Source organism: Antedon bifida, chromosome 9 (assembly GCF_963402885.1).
Source record: "Antedon bifida chromosome 9, ecAntBifi1.1, whole genome shotgun sequence".
Lineage (NCBI taxonomy): Eukaryota > Metazoa > Echinodermata > Crinoidea > Comatulida > Antedonidae > Antedon > Antedon bifida.
In genome coordinates, this window is record NC_136234.1 from 12,742,744 (window position 1) to 12,759,121 (window position 16,378).

Below are 16,378 nucleotides of genomic sequence, written 5' to 3' on the forward strand. Positions count from 1 at the left end.
TTATGTTATTTAAACATTTAAATAAAGCTTTTGGGAATTTCCTTGAACTACAGGCTCACATGTTATTTATTACACAATTAGCATACATATCCACCTTGCAACTGAATAAAAACCTTTTACAATACACAATAAATAACCTTTTCTTCAACATACATACATGCGTACCTGCACGTACATCATAGATTAGACATACAACTCTGATTATGTTATCTAATAATGTAATAATCAGGGTTATTTAAACATTCAAATAAAGCATGTCATTTACCTTTGAGTGTTCTATCTTATCATGAACATCATCAAGTGCTGGGCCAATGCTATCATTCAAAGTGGATGCTGTTCCATTCAATTCACATAATCCCTCTTCTATTTCTGACAGCAATTCCATCACATTGCCTCGCTCCTCCAGCTCTATGCTAATTATCGCTTGTTTCTCAGATGCAGACTTTTGAAGTCTTTAAAAGAAAACACAAAAAGAATATTAAATAGTAATATCCTTTTTCTGACAATGGAATGGAGAAGAAGAAACAGAAAAGAGTTCTAGAATTATGCATAATTTATATTTAATGTTTTATGTTTAATGTAAAACTATTTTGATGCAATTCAAGAAAATTATACAAATATATTAACTTCTCAAAAAATTTCATCTGGTTTCAAATGGATATTAAATAAATCAATGTTAACTTTTTGGTAGCAAGTAAGTACTTGTCAACTGGTTTAACCAAAAAGTTAACATTGATTTATTTAATAAATATATTAACATAAATAAAAGTGATATTCATTAATAAATGGGTTTCACTTTCATTCTATTTTAAGAAACAGGATGCTAAAAACTAAAAGATGTGACAGCTAACTGTATGTGTACAAGTGATAAATTTATACTTTACCGATAATATGTATCCTGTAGCTTCTGGAAATCATCTTTGATTGGTTGAGAGCTCTTTGCATTTCTAATCTGACCAATCAGATCATCTGTAGCATTCTTATGGTAAACTAGCTTCGGTTCTCCAGTAAACAACTTTTCATTGGCCAACTGAAAAAAGAAAGTTAAATGTAACTAATATGAATGTAATGGTTAAAAGTAGAGTAGGTTAATAATCATGTGATGTGACCTATTTTCAATTTATTAATTGACTATGTACTGCAAATATTGATACGAAATAAGAAAAAGTTCTTAATAATAATAACTGTAGTTTTTTAATTAGGGGAGACTTAAACTGAAAAACCGTAACATTAGAAATCCACTTACAGTAGCATTATCTAACTCTTCAATCAAAGTATCATGAGGAGCATCATGGGATAAATTATCCGGTATAAACTGGTTTGCATCAGCTATAACTGCTTCAACTGCCTCCATTGATTGCTGGTGTTCATGCCATTTCTGCAGAGTATCTTGGGCTTGAAGTTCTTCCTTTTTAAGATGTTGCCTTAAATTCAAGATGCTTTCTTCAAGAGGTTTGATCTCAAGGCCAACAGTCTCTTTGCCTTGATCATTAGCTCTTTTATCCAGATTAATGGCCTTTTCCTCCAGTTTTTCAAACTCTGGTTGCAAGGCTTGTAAATCCTCAGCTATTGTCTAAATAAATGAAAAAATATAAATTTATAAACAAAATATAATACATAACATATGAGATGTCAAGCTGGAGCTTATTCAGTGTCTGTATAGCATAACATAATATGAAATCTCTCTGAATGGTTATCCAGTCAATCTAAATGTAACTAATAACATAATGTTGGTAATGTTTAGTAAATGTAACTCTTAATTTCTCAGCCAAGATATTCAAAACACTGCAAAAAATACACCACTGACCTAGTAATGTTATTGTACAGACTATCAATGACAAAATTAAGACTCATTTTCTGTAACATCCTTTTAATCAATTTCAAATATTTTTTAAACACTAAATAATGAATTCACATTTGGTCTCTTCAATTTTGACAATTTATACCTGATTCAGAAGTTGATTTTCTTTCGCAATGTCACACGTTGAAGGGATTGCCATTTTATCTTTTTTCTCTAGGACAGCAACTTTCTTTTCAAGTTCCTGCACCTTGTCTTTGAATTGCTCCCAACCGTTGATACCTTCCTCTAACATCTCTCCACATTCAGATGAAGATGTTGACATTTCTTTCAGATCTGATGACAACTTCTGTAGGACGGCTATCATTGTAGCTTTATCGTCTGCAGGTAGGTTGTTAGCTATGTTTTCAGCAAGTTGAGACAGGTCATCCATTCTGGCCTGGTATTCTGGAGCCTCATCAAAGAATTCCTGTGAAGAAATAACAGAATAAACGATTAATTTGGTGAAAAGCTAATAAGGAATATAAGAATGTAAATGATGCACAATGTCACAAAGAATACTGCATTGAATTTGAAGTGCTATTAAAACAAATAAAGGACTCTCTTTCTGTATATTTATACAGTAACTAAAGTTCTTACATCTTGAATAAGGCTGGCATTATTAAAAGACAAAACTAAAAGACAAGACAAAATAATAGTTGACATTGTCCAAAGGAAATAACAATCTGGCACAAGTATAATACAACTGACAAGGATTGTTCTTCTAGGACTTATACATACCTGATGCTGATGCATCTGGTCCTTAATGTTGTCATAGTCAATGCCTTGTTTTTCTTCTTCAATCAACTTCTTTGCTTTTTCTATCCATTCTTCAATTTCATTTAACTTATTACCAAACTCTTCCCTGAGCTTGGAAGCATTCTGCAGAGTCTCTTCCTTCTGTTTAGAAGCTTCAAGGACTTGTGAATGCAAGTTGTCAATCTCTGAAAGCTGTTCTTGGATCTGGTCAGGAACTTCATCTCCAAGTTTGCCAAACTTTGCATGTGTTGTGATAATGATGGCTTGTGCCCTTTGTAACATCTTCTCCACATCTGGCAGTTCAGACTATATAAGTATTCAAAAGTCAGTATGACGATAAAAGTACATTTATGACAAAGATTCCAAATTATTCTGTTTTGTAGTGTAGGAAATTGAAGAAACTCACAATATATATACTGTAATTGTAATTATTATTAATGCTATCATAAAAGGAAACGGTTCCTTGATAAGATCACCAACTTATTATCAGTCTCTTAGAATTAGACACACTTTGACAGGGCCACAGATATTTCATTTTAACACAATACTGACAATAAAAAGACATACAATAGTTAAATTTGATTACATTTACCTGGTGAATCTGAAGAAGCTCTTCAGCTTGATGTACATCTAGGCCAATAGGTTCCTCTGCTGACATAGTGTCCTTGGTAGCATCTAGCCATGCTAACATCTCAGCAACTTCAGCTGTCAGCTTTTCTTTCTCTAGTACCTTGTCCTTGATGGTTGCCTCTTCATCTTCAAGATCTTGAAGAGTAACATCCAGGTCTTCTTTAAGAGTTTTAATGGTTGCAGACAGCATGGATTGATCTCTGCTGGCACCATCAATGGCAAGAATTTGTCCACTTGCTTCTAATTGCTCAATCTTGGGATGCAATTCCTTCAGAATATCTTTGAATTCCTAAATTGGATAAATGTAAGAAAACATTTGAATATCGTAATTTCTGTAAATTTGGTGATTATTCATTCATTTTGTTTATTCGAAGACTTCTTCCAGTATTCACAATCACAATCAATACACTATGAACAAACATTAAATGAATTTCATAATCTAAAAATTATAGTAAAAGAACTAACTTGACTTTTATTGAGTTGATCCTCTGGTGATGCTCCTGCATCCTGCATGTCTCTTAGTTCTGATTGACACTGCAGCATTTGTCCTTGAACACTTAATAAGTCTTCATGGAATGCCATTCTATCTGCAAGAGCTCCTTCAAGTTTATCACACTGACCATCACAGATTTTCATCAGATCATCCAGAAGATCAATTTGCTCTTGTACTTCATCAGCATGATCTATCTGACCTTTGCTAGTCATCAAGTCTTTTTGTTCTTTTAACTCTTCTATGAGTGGAAGTTGAAGAGCTAATTGGGCTTTCAGTACCTAAAAAAGGAATGAAATGTATGAGATATTAGCCAATTTGAATTACACTGTAATACAGGTACTACTGTGTTCAGATTTGCAAGGATGTGGTAAATTTGCTTCAGTATAAGTATAACTTACTCTGCACTCTTTCAGAGATTCTTCAGCATCTGCAACGTTAAACCCAATTGGTTTTTTGAGCTGCTCAACTGACTTTTTAAGATTTTCTAGATCATTTTTACAACCATCAATTTGAGTTTCATAATCGTCTCGTTCTTCGAGAGCATTATTCAACCTCTCCACTTGTTCTTTTGTAGCATCCGATATCCTGAAAATAATAAAAGATGTTAAGGTATTTTCGAAAAATGCTTTCATCCGATTTTATTTAAATTGTATATATATAAGTTAAAACTATATTGTTTAGTTGACGGTAGAAACTACCCTGCATGTTAAAATGGTATTGAAATGAATAGAATAATTACCTTTGATATTTCTCACATATATTGGCAAGATCTTTTGTTGTTGGTTCACTGACATCTTCATCATTCATCATTTCAGCAAGAGCTTTTGTGGCATCTTGTAGTTTGGCAAGTTTACCTTGACCTTCTGTTAAGATTTCACTAGCAACCTGCAAGATATGAATACTACTGTAATATCTTTACAAACTTATTTTAAACAAACAAATTATAACAATTATATAATAATAAACACTTTTCAAATAAAGAGCTTATCTTTGGAGAAATTTATACCAATAAAATATTCTCAAATATTTTTGCTTGGATACCACCAAAACAAGGGCACATTACAAACTTGTCTTTCAAAACAAACAAACAGCCACAACTCTGATGACAAGCAAGGCTGTAATAGGAAACCAAACATAAGCGAATATCTATCTAATAAAACCAACCTGAGCATTGCTTAATTGCTGATTAATATCTTCTGTTGGAAGGTTTAGTGGCACAGATAATGGAACAAACTGCACTGCATCCATAATAACATCATTGACATCCTGCAGTGCATCTTGATAATCCTGCCATTTATCCACTGCATTTTGCAATTGAGGAGTTTGTGTAGTACAATCTGATTTCAATCTATCTAGTTGGTTCTTGATAGGTTGGATCTTATCTCCGACTGTAGCCTGTCCGGCCTTATTTCCAACATTTAAAAGAGCTTCACACTGGTTTTCAAGCTGTTTCATGGCCATTGTCTGCAACCAAACTTCTTTTTCAATGCTCTGTAATGTAAATACATTAACAGTGCTTTAAAGATATATTGTCCCCCTAAAAAAATATTTTTTTTAATTTTTTTGTTGAATATGTTATTTTAATGTCACATAATAGTTATTCACTCTCACAAAAAATTGGGTCTGAAAAAAATTTATTTACCTGAGAAAAATGTAATTTAAAGCAAAAAATGGTCAAATTGTCTGGAAGACAATGAGTTTTTGGGTAATTTAACTGTTTATTTTGTCTTTTTATAGGTGAAATAATTTTTTTCCCCCGTTTTTTTTCTTATGGAAGTGAACAACTTCATTAAAACTGCAAAATGGCCTATTCAAAGTTCGATTTTAAAAATCTCTATTTTTCATGATTTTGGGGGACAATACATCTTTAATGTTTAATTTATAAACAAAAGAGGCAGAGTTATAGATAAAGGTTAAAGTCAAGGATTGGAAAGTTTTTAGTCGCATGGACGCGACTCTATAGTTCACTATGTCGGTCGACTTAATGGCTGTTGGCCTTTTTAATAGAATACCTTGTTTAATAGCATATTTTCTTGTGCAACCTGCAGTGAATTAGGTAGTGGATAATTTGCTCTTTGATCAAGAGCTTCTAATGCAGACCCAACTTCATCAGTATTTCGCAAGAAATCCTGCCATGTACCACGACTTTCTTCCAATGTTCTGTCATTTTCTCGTGCAAGTGCAAGATCTTGTGACAGCCTCTCCTTCAGCGTGGTCATGTTGTCTTTGAGAGAAATATAGTCATCTGGTTTCAGCGAAGTTGAGATTTTCTCTGACAGCTCATCAAGTTTCTCCATTTTATCCAAAAATGAAGTTTCATCATCAAAGGCGTTCTGGAAAATAAAAGAAAAATACAATAACAAATTACAGAACTATTAATTGGCTTGATAACAACACACAACAAATGTATTTTATATATCAACATAGTAAATGATTTGATTCCAACATACCTTGTGCATTTCAATTTGTGTGTCAATATTAGGAAAATCAATGCCCTCAATCTCAGAAGTAAGAATTCCTTCTGCAGAATCAAGCTCTTCTTCCAATGCCTGCAAAGTTTCTTCAAACTCTTCTCGAAGCCTCAGAGAATTTTCCAATACCTCTTGTTTTTCTTCAGTTACTGCTAGAAGTCTAGTGCAGTCGTCCTCTATTTGATCTAGCTTCTCATCTAGTTCTGGTGGAATTGGTTCTCTTAAGTCTTCATACTTTTTCCTAGTGTCAAGTACAAGTTGTTTTGCAGTTTCAATCTGCTCCTGTATTTCTGGTAACTTGTCCTGCAATAGAAGGTAATAAATATCTTTTACAAATGTCAAATGTTAAAAACAGTAAAGAATACAACACACCAGACTAATGTACACTCTACCTTATGCTCTTCTAAAGAAGATTCAGCACTATCTGCACTCAGTGCAAGAGGTAAATCTCGCTGGAAGTCAGCAACCATCTCTTCCATCCATTCAGTCATTTCATCTACTACCTTTGCCAACTCGTCTTTCTCTTTCACATCAGCAGCTAACACTTCTTGATCCTTGACCAAGGTTTCCTCCAACTTGGTGATTTCCTCTTTCACTTGACTCATGAGGTTTTCCAAAGCATTAGCATCTTCTGGTTGGCCAAGTTCAGCAATTTCTTCATGCAAACTGCTAAGTTCATTTAAAAGGTCTTCCTTATTTTGCAACTCTGACATCAATGCCTGAAAGACAACGTAAAGAGTAATTTAGAATGTTAATAGAATAATATACTAGAACTAGTTTACAGTAGTCTCTAATAAATGCTTATAAACTGAAAACCTACATTGCAATCTTCCAACTTGTCCTCTGCTACAGTTCCTGGCTCACCCCAACCATCAATATCACTTTCACTTTCTTTCAGGAAATTCTTGAGTTTATCAATTCCATCATGAAACTTTTCTCTAACTGTGACTGCCTCGTTGAGCTTAGTACACTTGTCATCCAACTTGTCAAGAAGAGTGTTATGAAGAGCTTCAAGCTTATCAACGTCTTCTGCATGGTCAATTTGACCTTTGTCTTGCATTTTAGCTTGTTTCTCTTTCAGGATGTCTAGGACAGGCTTATATGCACCTACTCGGTCTTTTAAATCCTACAAAAATAATTGATGTTATATATTACTATCCAATCTGAGAGTACTGTTTTGATCTTATTAGAATACTACGTCAGTGAGCTACTCACGTTTAAAAAATAATGACGAACCTCATCTGGTTCAATATAATAGCAATTGGTTAATTGTACTATACACTTCCAAAGGTATGTGTAAATTAAGTACATTTTTGGATGTTGGTATATTTATTCAACAACAAATGTTGAATAAATGTCTCAACTGCCATATAGTATGACAGACAATGGAATGATTAGAATTGATTTATTAACCTCAAAGCTGTTTATAATTAAATTAATTAATGACCATCTTATTCTTCTGAAAGATTATTGATGATGTCACAATAATTTGTCAATTATTTACGCACCTGATGTTGATTCAGTTGTGACTGTGCACCTTCTACAGTATAACTACATGGTAGGTCGATATTCTGTAATATAGACTCTAGTTCCTCAAGAGCATGGTCACAGGCTTCAATCTCTTCCTCATAGTTATGTCGATCTTCCAAAGCAGTCTGAAGGTCTGCCATCTGCTTCTCAGTTGCATCCAACATACTTTAGAGACAACCATTTCATTTATTAATGTCAAAATATTGGATAGAAATTATAGAGAATTCAGTGTAATTTCAAACAAACAGACTAACTGAACTATCAACAAAAAAGTTTATAGCGTGAACTTTTGTCTTTTTGTCATATTCATAATTATAGTGACAGACCGAAGTTTAGGTTTCCAAGCAGTATATTTCTTATAATACATTTAAGCAGAGAACTTGCTATAATAATGTAATAATTCTACACTAAAGTACCTTTGAGTGGCTTCTTCATTAGCTCTACAAACTTCCTCAAGTGACTGCAAGCATTCCATATCTTGGACCTGTTCACCAAGTTCTTTGGCTGCTTCCTGAAGATTCTCAAAAACTGCTTTACCTTCCTCGAGTTTCATATTGGCAGCCTAAAAAATCATGAAATCTATGTCAATATTCTTACAAACTCTCCATATATAGTTGATGAAAACAGTATAGTAAACAATATTGAAATCTTTTGTTTGTTTCCGCAGAAGAATACATTTGCTTGAAAAATTCAAGCTGAACAAAATTGAAAAATAGGGTATGGAATGGAATGAAAAAATATGACTTCTCATTTAAATCTTGCATTGAAACAGTTGCCAAATGAATGTACAGTGCCATTCCTGATCATACAATCACAGTGATTTGTGTTTACCTTAGAATTTTGCAGTTGTTGCATTAACTGTTCTGTTGGCACACCAAATGTCAATTCCTCAGGCATGTAGTTAGTGGCACTATTTACGACGTCATTGGCTTCTTTAAGACACTCATTGTATTTCTTCCACTTGTCAGCAGTAGCTTGAAGGTCTCGTTTGCGGTCTTCTTGCTCAGTCTTGACAGAATCAAAGTGAGAAACTACTGGTTGGATGGCATCATGTATTGCTGTTTGTCCATTATCATTTGCTTCTTTGTCAAGGTTTTCTGCCATTTCCTTTAAGTCTTGCAGAGAACCATCGACTACTTGAATCTGATCACAAAGCTCCTAAAAATGCATAAGTTACACCATTTTTAAATATTGTTGCAAATTAAATAACAAACTAATTCTATATCTATATATCATTATCAAGTCAGAATTACAGGAATCTGTTTAGTAGTTTTACTCCAGAATGTAGAGCTTTGTTTAGAATCAGCTGTAGAACTATCAATGCCTGACAAACAGAAACAATGTAATTGCAATTACAAATGAGGTTCTGAATCTAACAAACGATATAGCATTCCAAATATGTAATGTCCTAAAAGAGTCACTGACACAAACGTTTGGAAGTTATTTTGTTTATTATTTTACAGTTTTTAGTTTATATCATGGTCACCCCCTTGTTAAAAAGTTTCTCTATATATTCTATATATATTAACAATAAATACCTTGTTAAGCAGTTGGTTCTCTTGTGCTACTTCTTCACTTGAAGGAACAGCATAGACTGCTCGCTCTTCAATGGCTTTTAGATCTGTTTCAACTTCCTGCAACTTGTTATTAAACTTATCCCAGTCATTCTTACAATCGGTTAGTTTATTGGAAATAGTACCAGAAGTATCTGATACATCATTTAAACGAACGTTCACATTGTTTAAGTCATCTTTTATATCTATCTTGTCTTCATTAGGCAATGATGAAGAGATTCTGCCAGCCAGTTCAACAACATCATCCATCATATTCTGAAAGTCTGGTTCCTTCTTGAAGAAGTCCTAGAATTAACAATATATATATATATGCATAATGAAATTAAATATGTGAGGAGAATGAATATGGTCAATAAGTATTCCAAAGAAATTGTCAACTAAGGTAGCTTTTTACCCTAGAGGATGTTTGACTTATTTTGTCAACATCCTATAATAGGGTCTTTGTTTCAAGTGTTTTTTAAGTTATAAAAAATACAGTTATTGCTGAAAACTTCTTTGGTGTTGTTGTAGGTTGTAGGTCATCGACATTCAACCTTCAGCCCAACTGAGGTTCAGCCAAATCTCATGACCTTCAAGGATCCACAAAAAAGCCATACGGTAATAGCTCTAGCTTTAATAAATACCTCATGATTCTGAATTTGGTTATCTAAATCACCAAAATCAGTGCCTTTCTTGGTCTCTTCCACCATCTTCTCAGCATCCTCTAACCAATCTTTAAGCTGTTCCAGGTCATCATGGAAGATTCTTCTACACTTCACTCCATCCTCTTGCTTTTTCATCTTCCCATTTAATGACTGAGAAACCTTACTTTTCAGATTTTCAATTTGGTCTAATTTGTGCTGAAGTTGAGGAGGTATCGGTTCGTTAAAATCAATATAGCTCTTCTTCACATCTGATATCAAGTTGGTTGCTTTCACTAGTTCTGCCTCAAGGCCAGGAAGCTTGACCTAATGGGAAAAATAAAATTATAATACTATACATACACTTGTAAAATACAACGATTATGATTATAAATAAAAATAACATTTATTCATCCTCCTTTTCTACATAAGTTACCTTTGATTTTCTTAGTGTGTCTTCAGCAACATCCATCGCTAACCCCATTGGTTCCTCTTTTGTCAACCCAACAGCCGTGTCCATTAACCACTTTAAGGTTGCTCTGATATCTGCATCAAGGTTGTCTTTCTGGTTGATGGCATCTGCTAAGCTATCAGCCTTTTGCTGAAGGTCATTCTTAGTGTCTGTGATGTTTCTACTAAGTCGTCCAATACTAGAGTCCATGGCCTTTTTATCACTTTCTCCTCCTTGCTTTATAACTTGTTCTGCTCTTGTTTTGAGGTTGTCTATCACTGCATCTTTTGAATTCAACTCGGAGAGCAATGACTATGAGAAATCAATTAATTTAAATCAATTATTAAGATAATTGTCTGACTCATTCTTACACTCATTGTCATCCTCATTGTCACTCTGCCAAACTGTCACACTCATTGTCATACCCATTGTCACATTCATTTCCACACTCATTGTCACAGTTATTGCCAAACTCACTGTTACCCTCTTTGTCACACTCATTGTCAAGTTCATTTCCACACTGATTGTCACTGTTATTGCCAAACTCACTGTCAAACTCATTGTCCCACTTATTCTCATACTCACTGTCACATTAATTTTCACACTCATTTCTGTAACTTACCATACATTTCTCCAATTTCTGTTCAACGGTGATGTTTGGCAGGTCTAGCTCTGCCATATCACTGTAGCAATGTTCAAGACAAAACTGAAGCTCGCTCATATACTTCTGACAGTCTTCACGCATAGCCACAGCATCTTCTAACTTTTTCTTATGGTCATCTGCCATGGACACCAGTTCATCATAGATGTGATTAATGGTGGAGACCTTATGTGTATAATCCACTTGACCAGCTTTGTACATGAAATCACTTCGGTGGCGCAGAGCTTCAACAGGTGGTTGACTGGCTGTCAATTTAGCTCTTACATTCTGATACAGAAGATCAAATTAACATAACATAAAACCATATACAGTACTGGTCAGAGGACTTTCGACATTCCTCGCGTGTTTTGAACGAGTGTTTACCGAGCGTTGTTCGAGTATTGCTAGCGATATTCACGAGCGTCGCTATCCTCGAGTAATACATTAAGGTCACAATCCACGCATGAACGGTTTTATCGAGCAGGGATTTCCGGCGAGCAGTTTATCCCGATGTCATTGTCTTTCGTGTTCCACGTTATTAGCGTGAAAAACTAGGCCGTTGTCGGCGATAATAATTTGTTTTAGAAATAGCAAATGTCAATCAACAATCAACAAGTCAGTGATTAACACTGTAACCAAGCTTATAATAGACGATTTTCGTTCGCTCAGTCGTGATCAGCCGAGTGTAACAAACAAAAATAACATAGCGTTTTCATGGTATTTCAGGACACCACGTTGATTAAAAATTGTACCGCCTGAAATGTCAGTAATTGATTCTATTGTTATTTATTTCAAAGGCATACCATGTCATTTTTTGGGGGCTCTTTAGATGTTTAATATAATAAAATCATTTAATAATGTTAGGCTTAGGCCTAGTATTTACATGTCAGACTCGAATCTTGCTGCGGGGAGGAAGTGCACGGTAGAGCATAATGTAAACAAAATGTTTAAAATGCTTTGGTATATTTCTACATAACATATTTAGATTGAATACTTGCTTTATAAATTCTTCATTTATTAGACCACTTAATAAGCTGTTGAATTGAATATTCTACGAGAAACCAACAAAGTACAAACAAATTATTTTCCGACATTTGTCTCTCGTGTGATGTACACTATAAACAACAACGTTTGGTAAATGGTACAATCCACTTCGGGGGTGTCCATATTTTATTATCACGTATTTGACATAGGCAAGGTTCGTGTGAAATCAGAATTTCAAAAATAATAATTTTAATAACAGTATGAGTATATTATAACAGTTTTTATCTATAAAAAAAAAAACGATACTTAAGGATGTTGTTTTTTCCACAAAAACATTACCCCATTTACTACACTGTACTCTTCCACTGTTAATTGAACCATGTGATTGATCTCATAGTTCAGTCAGTAAACACATTGTCTGCAGCCATGGTGCCGCAACTCGCAGATGGCTTAGTTTAAACGTTGTGCAGAAAGAAAAATAAAATCATACGTTAAGAAATTACATTTATTTTCAATTAATTACCGTAGCATAGCCTATGTACTGTATGTAATCATCACTGATATAATTATTATTTATATCTAATGAACAGTATAAATAAACAAAATAAATAAACTGCATCAAAACGATCGTTTTTGTATGCCCTGGAAAAAATCAACAGAAACAATTTTGTCATATTCGCAGCGCGAGAGCTGATGAGAAAACCATGTGCTTGCGGCGTGACGTCACATCGCCCAAAGTTTCGTAAATCTAGGGTTGATGACCACACCAACATAACAAAGATTGTAGATGCGCGTCTATGCGGGGAGTGAGCGAGCGATATAGTAGTCTAGCTATCATCTCGGTGTTGTTGACTCGGAATTTGAAGATATGAATTTTACCATGATTTTAAAGCTGTTCATGTGAATTTTAAACGTATATTTTACTGTTTTTTTATTATGTTAATTAATATATACTTTGTATTATTTGTTGAAGATAAACAAAGTCGGTAATCTAAAGATAAAAAGGGCTCATAATATTATGTACGTATGATTGATTTCTATTGTTGTTGTAAAACGTTCACGCTTCGCTGGTCGAGGTCAGCACTCGATCGCTCGATCCTCGATAAACACTCCAGAAACGCTCCACAAACACTCTAGAAAAACAGCAGAAAAACACGAGCGGGAATGTCGAAAGTCCTCTGACCAGTACTGTACTTCTTTCTTTTATATTGACACATGTGTTCTATTAAAAAGTAAAGTATTAAATGAAAAAAAACAAAATGCACATAGTTTCATACCAAGCACTTCTGTAGTTTCTCCTGAACGGATTCAATTGTGTGTGAAAAGGGTTCTTTGAATTCTTCAGACAATTCCTTCAACTCCTCAAGCATCTCTTCACACTTGGCAATCTGACTCTCATAGGCTTGCCTCTGCTTAATCATAGTCTGTAACCTTTGTACTCGGTCATCTGCTTCTGACACAATACTACAAAATTCAAATTTGGTTTAAGTATACAAGGTTTAATTGTGCGCCTGTTTCGCAACAGCAACATTTAAAATGTTATTATACATTATTTTAAATAATATATTGCAGTTACCTTTCATAGCTTTCTTGAAGTCTTGTCACTTTGTTGGTTAATATTTCCTGTGAGATTTCATCTATTTGTTCTTGCATTTTGCCAGCAGTGTCCAGCATTGAAGACACATTTTTCTTCTCTGCTACTGCATCAGCACAAACAGTCTAAAATGAAAACAAACAATATTTTAGAGTACCAACTAACACAAACAAATTCAGGAAATAACAATTTAAAATGGGCTTATCTTTTTTAACGTATTACATTATTTCATAGCTATTTGTATTCTCTGGTTCAGGCAAGGTATAAACTTTGTATATTCATGTATTTTAAATTATTAGCCATATTGAATCTTACCTCAGCTTGAGACAATTGTAGTTGTATATCCTCAAGAGGGCATTTTAGGTTAATCTCCTTGGAAACTAAAGGCTCGTTGACAGCTAACCAATCAGAGAGTTTATTTGAATATTGTTCAAATGCTTTGCAGTTTGACAAATGAGATCCCAGTACTGATAACTTGTTGGCTACAGTCCCTTGGTATGCCTCACATTTTGCTCTCAGCTCTAATAACGTAAATATAATTGGATGAAATATTACTTTTCTTGTACAGAAAAGTATATTCAATTCCAATGAGGACTATCTATCTTATATTTGTATGCACATATACCTCAAAGTACTTGTTCTGCCCAGCCACGAACACAGATTCTAATGGCAGTCATTTATTGGACAATAAAGGAATATTGTATTGTTTTATTACACCAGCTCAGAGATCCTGGATTTGATTCAAGAATTATTTGCAAATACAGTCAACTCTCTAATACCACACACCTTTGGGCTGGCCTAATATGTCTGGTTTTCCAGATAATATGATATTCGGAATGTGTTTTTAATGGTGAAATTAATTTGGGAAAAGTCTGGTTTTGGAAGAGTTTCCAGTTTTCAGAGAGTTGACTTTATTCGCAAAGTGTTCTTAATGTACTGAACATTCTATACAACCATGTCAGAGTAGGGCAAGCCATCTGACTTCCTTAGCTCTACAATGTAAAGCTAACTTTAATTATCATTTTACTTTCTTACCAATTAGTTTCTGTTGAAGTTGTTGTTTGTCAACTTCATTGCAGTTTTTGATTATACTTCCACTAGCATTACACACACCAACCACATCTTTGAGAAGTTCTTTTAAATTTTCATCAACAGCCTGAAAGATAAATATAAACAAGAAACTTAATCAATAAATATGAAGAGAGTTTGCAAAAGTTTTTTCAAGAATTATTAATAAATAAACGAACACTTTTTTTTACATTCACTTTTTGTATGAATATAAGGGACAATGTCAAAATTATTCAACTACAGTTATTGTAGTATAACTTTTTCTGCGTATTTATACACATATTTATTTCAGTGACTGCCTCATAAACTTTGAAATTGAAACAAACTGTAAATAATTACCTTTACTTCAAATATTTGCTTAATTATTTCATCAACCACTAATTTAGGGGGAAGCATGTCGTCAATAGATTTGGATTCCTCTTGAAGTTTCTGGTAACATTTGTTATACTTTTCCCAGAAATCCTGTAAATATTTAGAAAAAAAATAATACAAAAACGATTTAATTGAAATAATCAAACCGTTAGCAAAAATTATTCCGGGTGGGAGATACTAAAATCTGAAAGGTGGCTGGAAGGCTCCGACTGCTACAGATAATTTGTAATTATTTTAAAATTTTTCTAAAACATAACAACAACAAAAACTTACTTGTCTAGCATGTAAACAGGCATCAAGCTTTTCAGACTTCTTTGCTGCAAGTCGTTGAACCATATCCAAGTAACTGGAGATCTGTAAGATGTGCCGCTGTACGTTAACTTTCTCTCCTTCGCTGAGCCCCTTAACCATGTTGTCTCCTCTCTCTCTTAGACTTTGCATTAACACACGTCTGCCTTCGATTTCATTGCATATGTCCTAAAAACAGAAGAAAATATTTAAAGAATAGGTAAAAATCGGCAGCAAGCTTCAAATATCGAGATGGAAGGTAAGGAAATGGAGAGTTAACAGGTCTTGAAACCTGCTTTCCATCTTGTTGTTAAATGCACTTTGATTTTAAAACACAATGGAAGATGCTCAGTCTTCTAAACCACTTGATGAGTGTGCTTGAGTTATCCATGTTACGTCTTATGCAGTTAAGTATAGAAGGAAGGACTAAAAAACTCCTTACCAAACACTAACAAGAGGGCTTATGATGTTTTGTTTTTTTTAATGTCTAAACATCTCCCTACTGTTGTTTTAATATCCACACACAATACCTTATGTTTTTGAACAGCAGCCTGTACCTCAGGAACATCAGGACTGATGGTGTCAGGGCTAGCAACCTGCCGTTCAACATCTTTCAACCAGTTAAGGCATAGCTGAGCCTTCTCTATGAAACTCTTATAGTCAATGAGCAGCACCTCAAGGGATGAAGTGTGTTCCTTGGCTTCCTCATCATGCCTTGTCCATTTACCATTCTCTGCTCTGTAACACATAATGGTCATACATAACAAACAATTTCACAGAATTTAATAAAAAATATTTCAATATAATAGGTTAGTTACTCTTTGTTTAAGGCACTCCAATCTACAACCAGAGGAGGCGTATGATGTCAACAAAGTATTTCAAGACCAGTTGCTTGTCACCGAGCAGTCAATTGATAAAGATCTCTGATAGAGATCAAAAAACATTTTACTATAGTTTATTCAAAAAAGAGATTTCATTATAATAGTCACTCCTCACAAAATCCAATTATTTTGATAAATACATGTGGGGTGAAATTATTTATTTAAGCCTAATAAAACATTATAACT

At 34.0% G+C, this 16,378-nt stretch overlaps 2 protein-coding genes across 9 annotated transcripts in view; one reads left to right on the forward strand and one right to left on the reverse strand.

The window, feature by feature from the left end:
* LOC144852137 (nesprin-1-like) overlaps positions 1-16,378 on the reverse strand; it is a 156,642-nt gene that overhangs the window by 71,422 nt on the left and 68,842 nt on the right. For all 8 annotated transcript variants that reach the window (XM_078709861.1, XM_078709865.1, XM_078709864.1 and 5 more), the window contains 28 exons: positions 15,842-16,049; positions 15,297-15,500; positions 14,991-15,113; positions 14,619-14,739; positions 13,899-14,104; positions 13,566-13,708; positions 13,267-13,453; positions 10,988-11,293; positions 10,351-10,677; positions 9,918-10,241; positions 9,259-9,579; positions 8,552-8,878; positions 8,137-8,282; positions 7,699-7,885; positions 7,011-7,316; positions 6,583-6,909; positions 6,170-6,493; positions 5,732-6,052; positions 4,884-5,210; positions 4,459-4,604; positions 4,118-4,304; positions 3,692-3,997; positions 3,189-3,515; positions 2,579-2,902; positions 1,947-2,267; positions 1,247-1,573; positions 885-1,030; positions 266-452 (listed from right to left, as the gene is read on the reverse strand). In XM_078709861.1, the coding sequence (XP_078565987.1) occupies positions 266-452; positions 885-1,030; positions 1,247-1,573; positions 1,947-2,267; positions 2,579-2,902; positions 3,189-3,515; positions 3,692-3,997; positions 4,118-4,304; positions 4,459-4,604; positions 4,884-5,210; positions 5,732-6,052; positions 6,170-6,493; positions 6,583-6,909; positions 7,011-7,316; positions 7,699-7,885; positions 8,137-8,282; positions 8,552-8,878; positions 9,259-9,579; positions 9,918-10,241; positions 10,351-10,677; positions 10,988-11,293; positions 13,267-13,453; positions 13,566-13,708; positions 13,899-14,104; positions 14,619-14,739; positions 14,991-15,113; positions 15,297-15,500; positions 15,842-16,049 (7,006 nt within the window). The remainder of the gene's footprint in view (positions 1-265; positions 453-884; positions 1,031-1,246; positions 1,574-1,946; positions 2,268-2,578; positions 2,903-3,188; positions 3,516-3,691; positions 3,998-4,117; positions 4,305-4,458; positions 4,605-4,883; positions 5,211-5,731; positions 6,053-6,169; positions 6,494-6,582; positions 6,910-7,010; positions 7,317-7,698; positions 7,886-8,136; positions 8,283-8,551; positions 8,879-9,258; positions 9,580-9,917; positions 10,242-10,350; positions 10,678-10,987; positions 11,294-13,266; positions 13,454-13,565; positions 13,709-13,898; positions 14,105-14,618; positions 14,740-14,990; positions 15,114-15,296; positions 15,501-15,841; positions 16,050-16,378) is intronic.
* LOC144852166 (uncharacterized) overlaps positions 1-16,378 on the forward strand; it is a 133,219-nt gene that overhangs the window by 38,002 nt on the left and 78,839 nt on the right. The gene's annotated exons all lie outside the window — the stretch shown is intronic.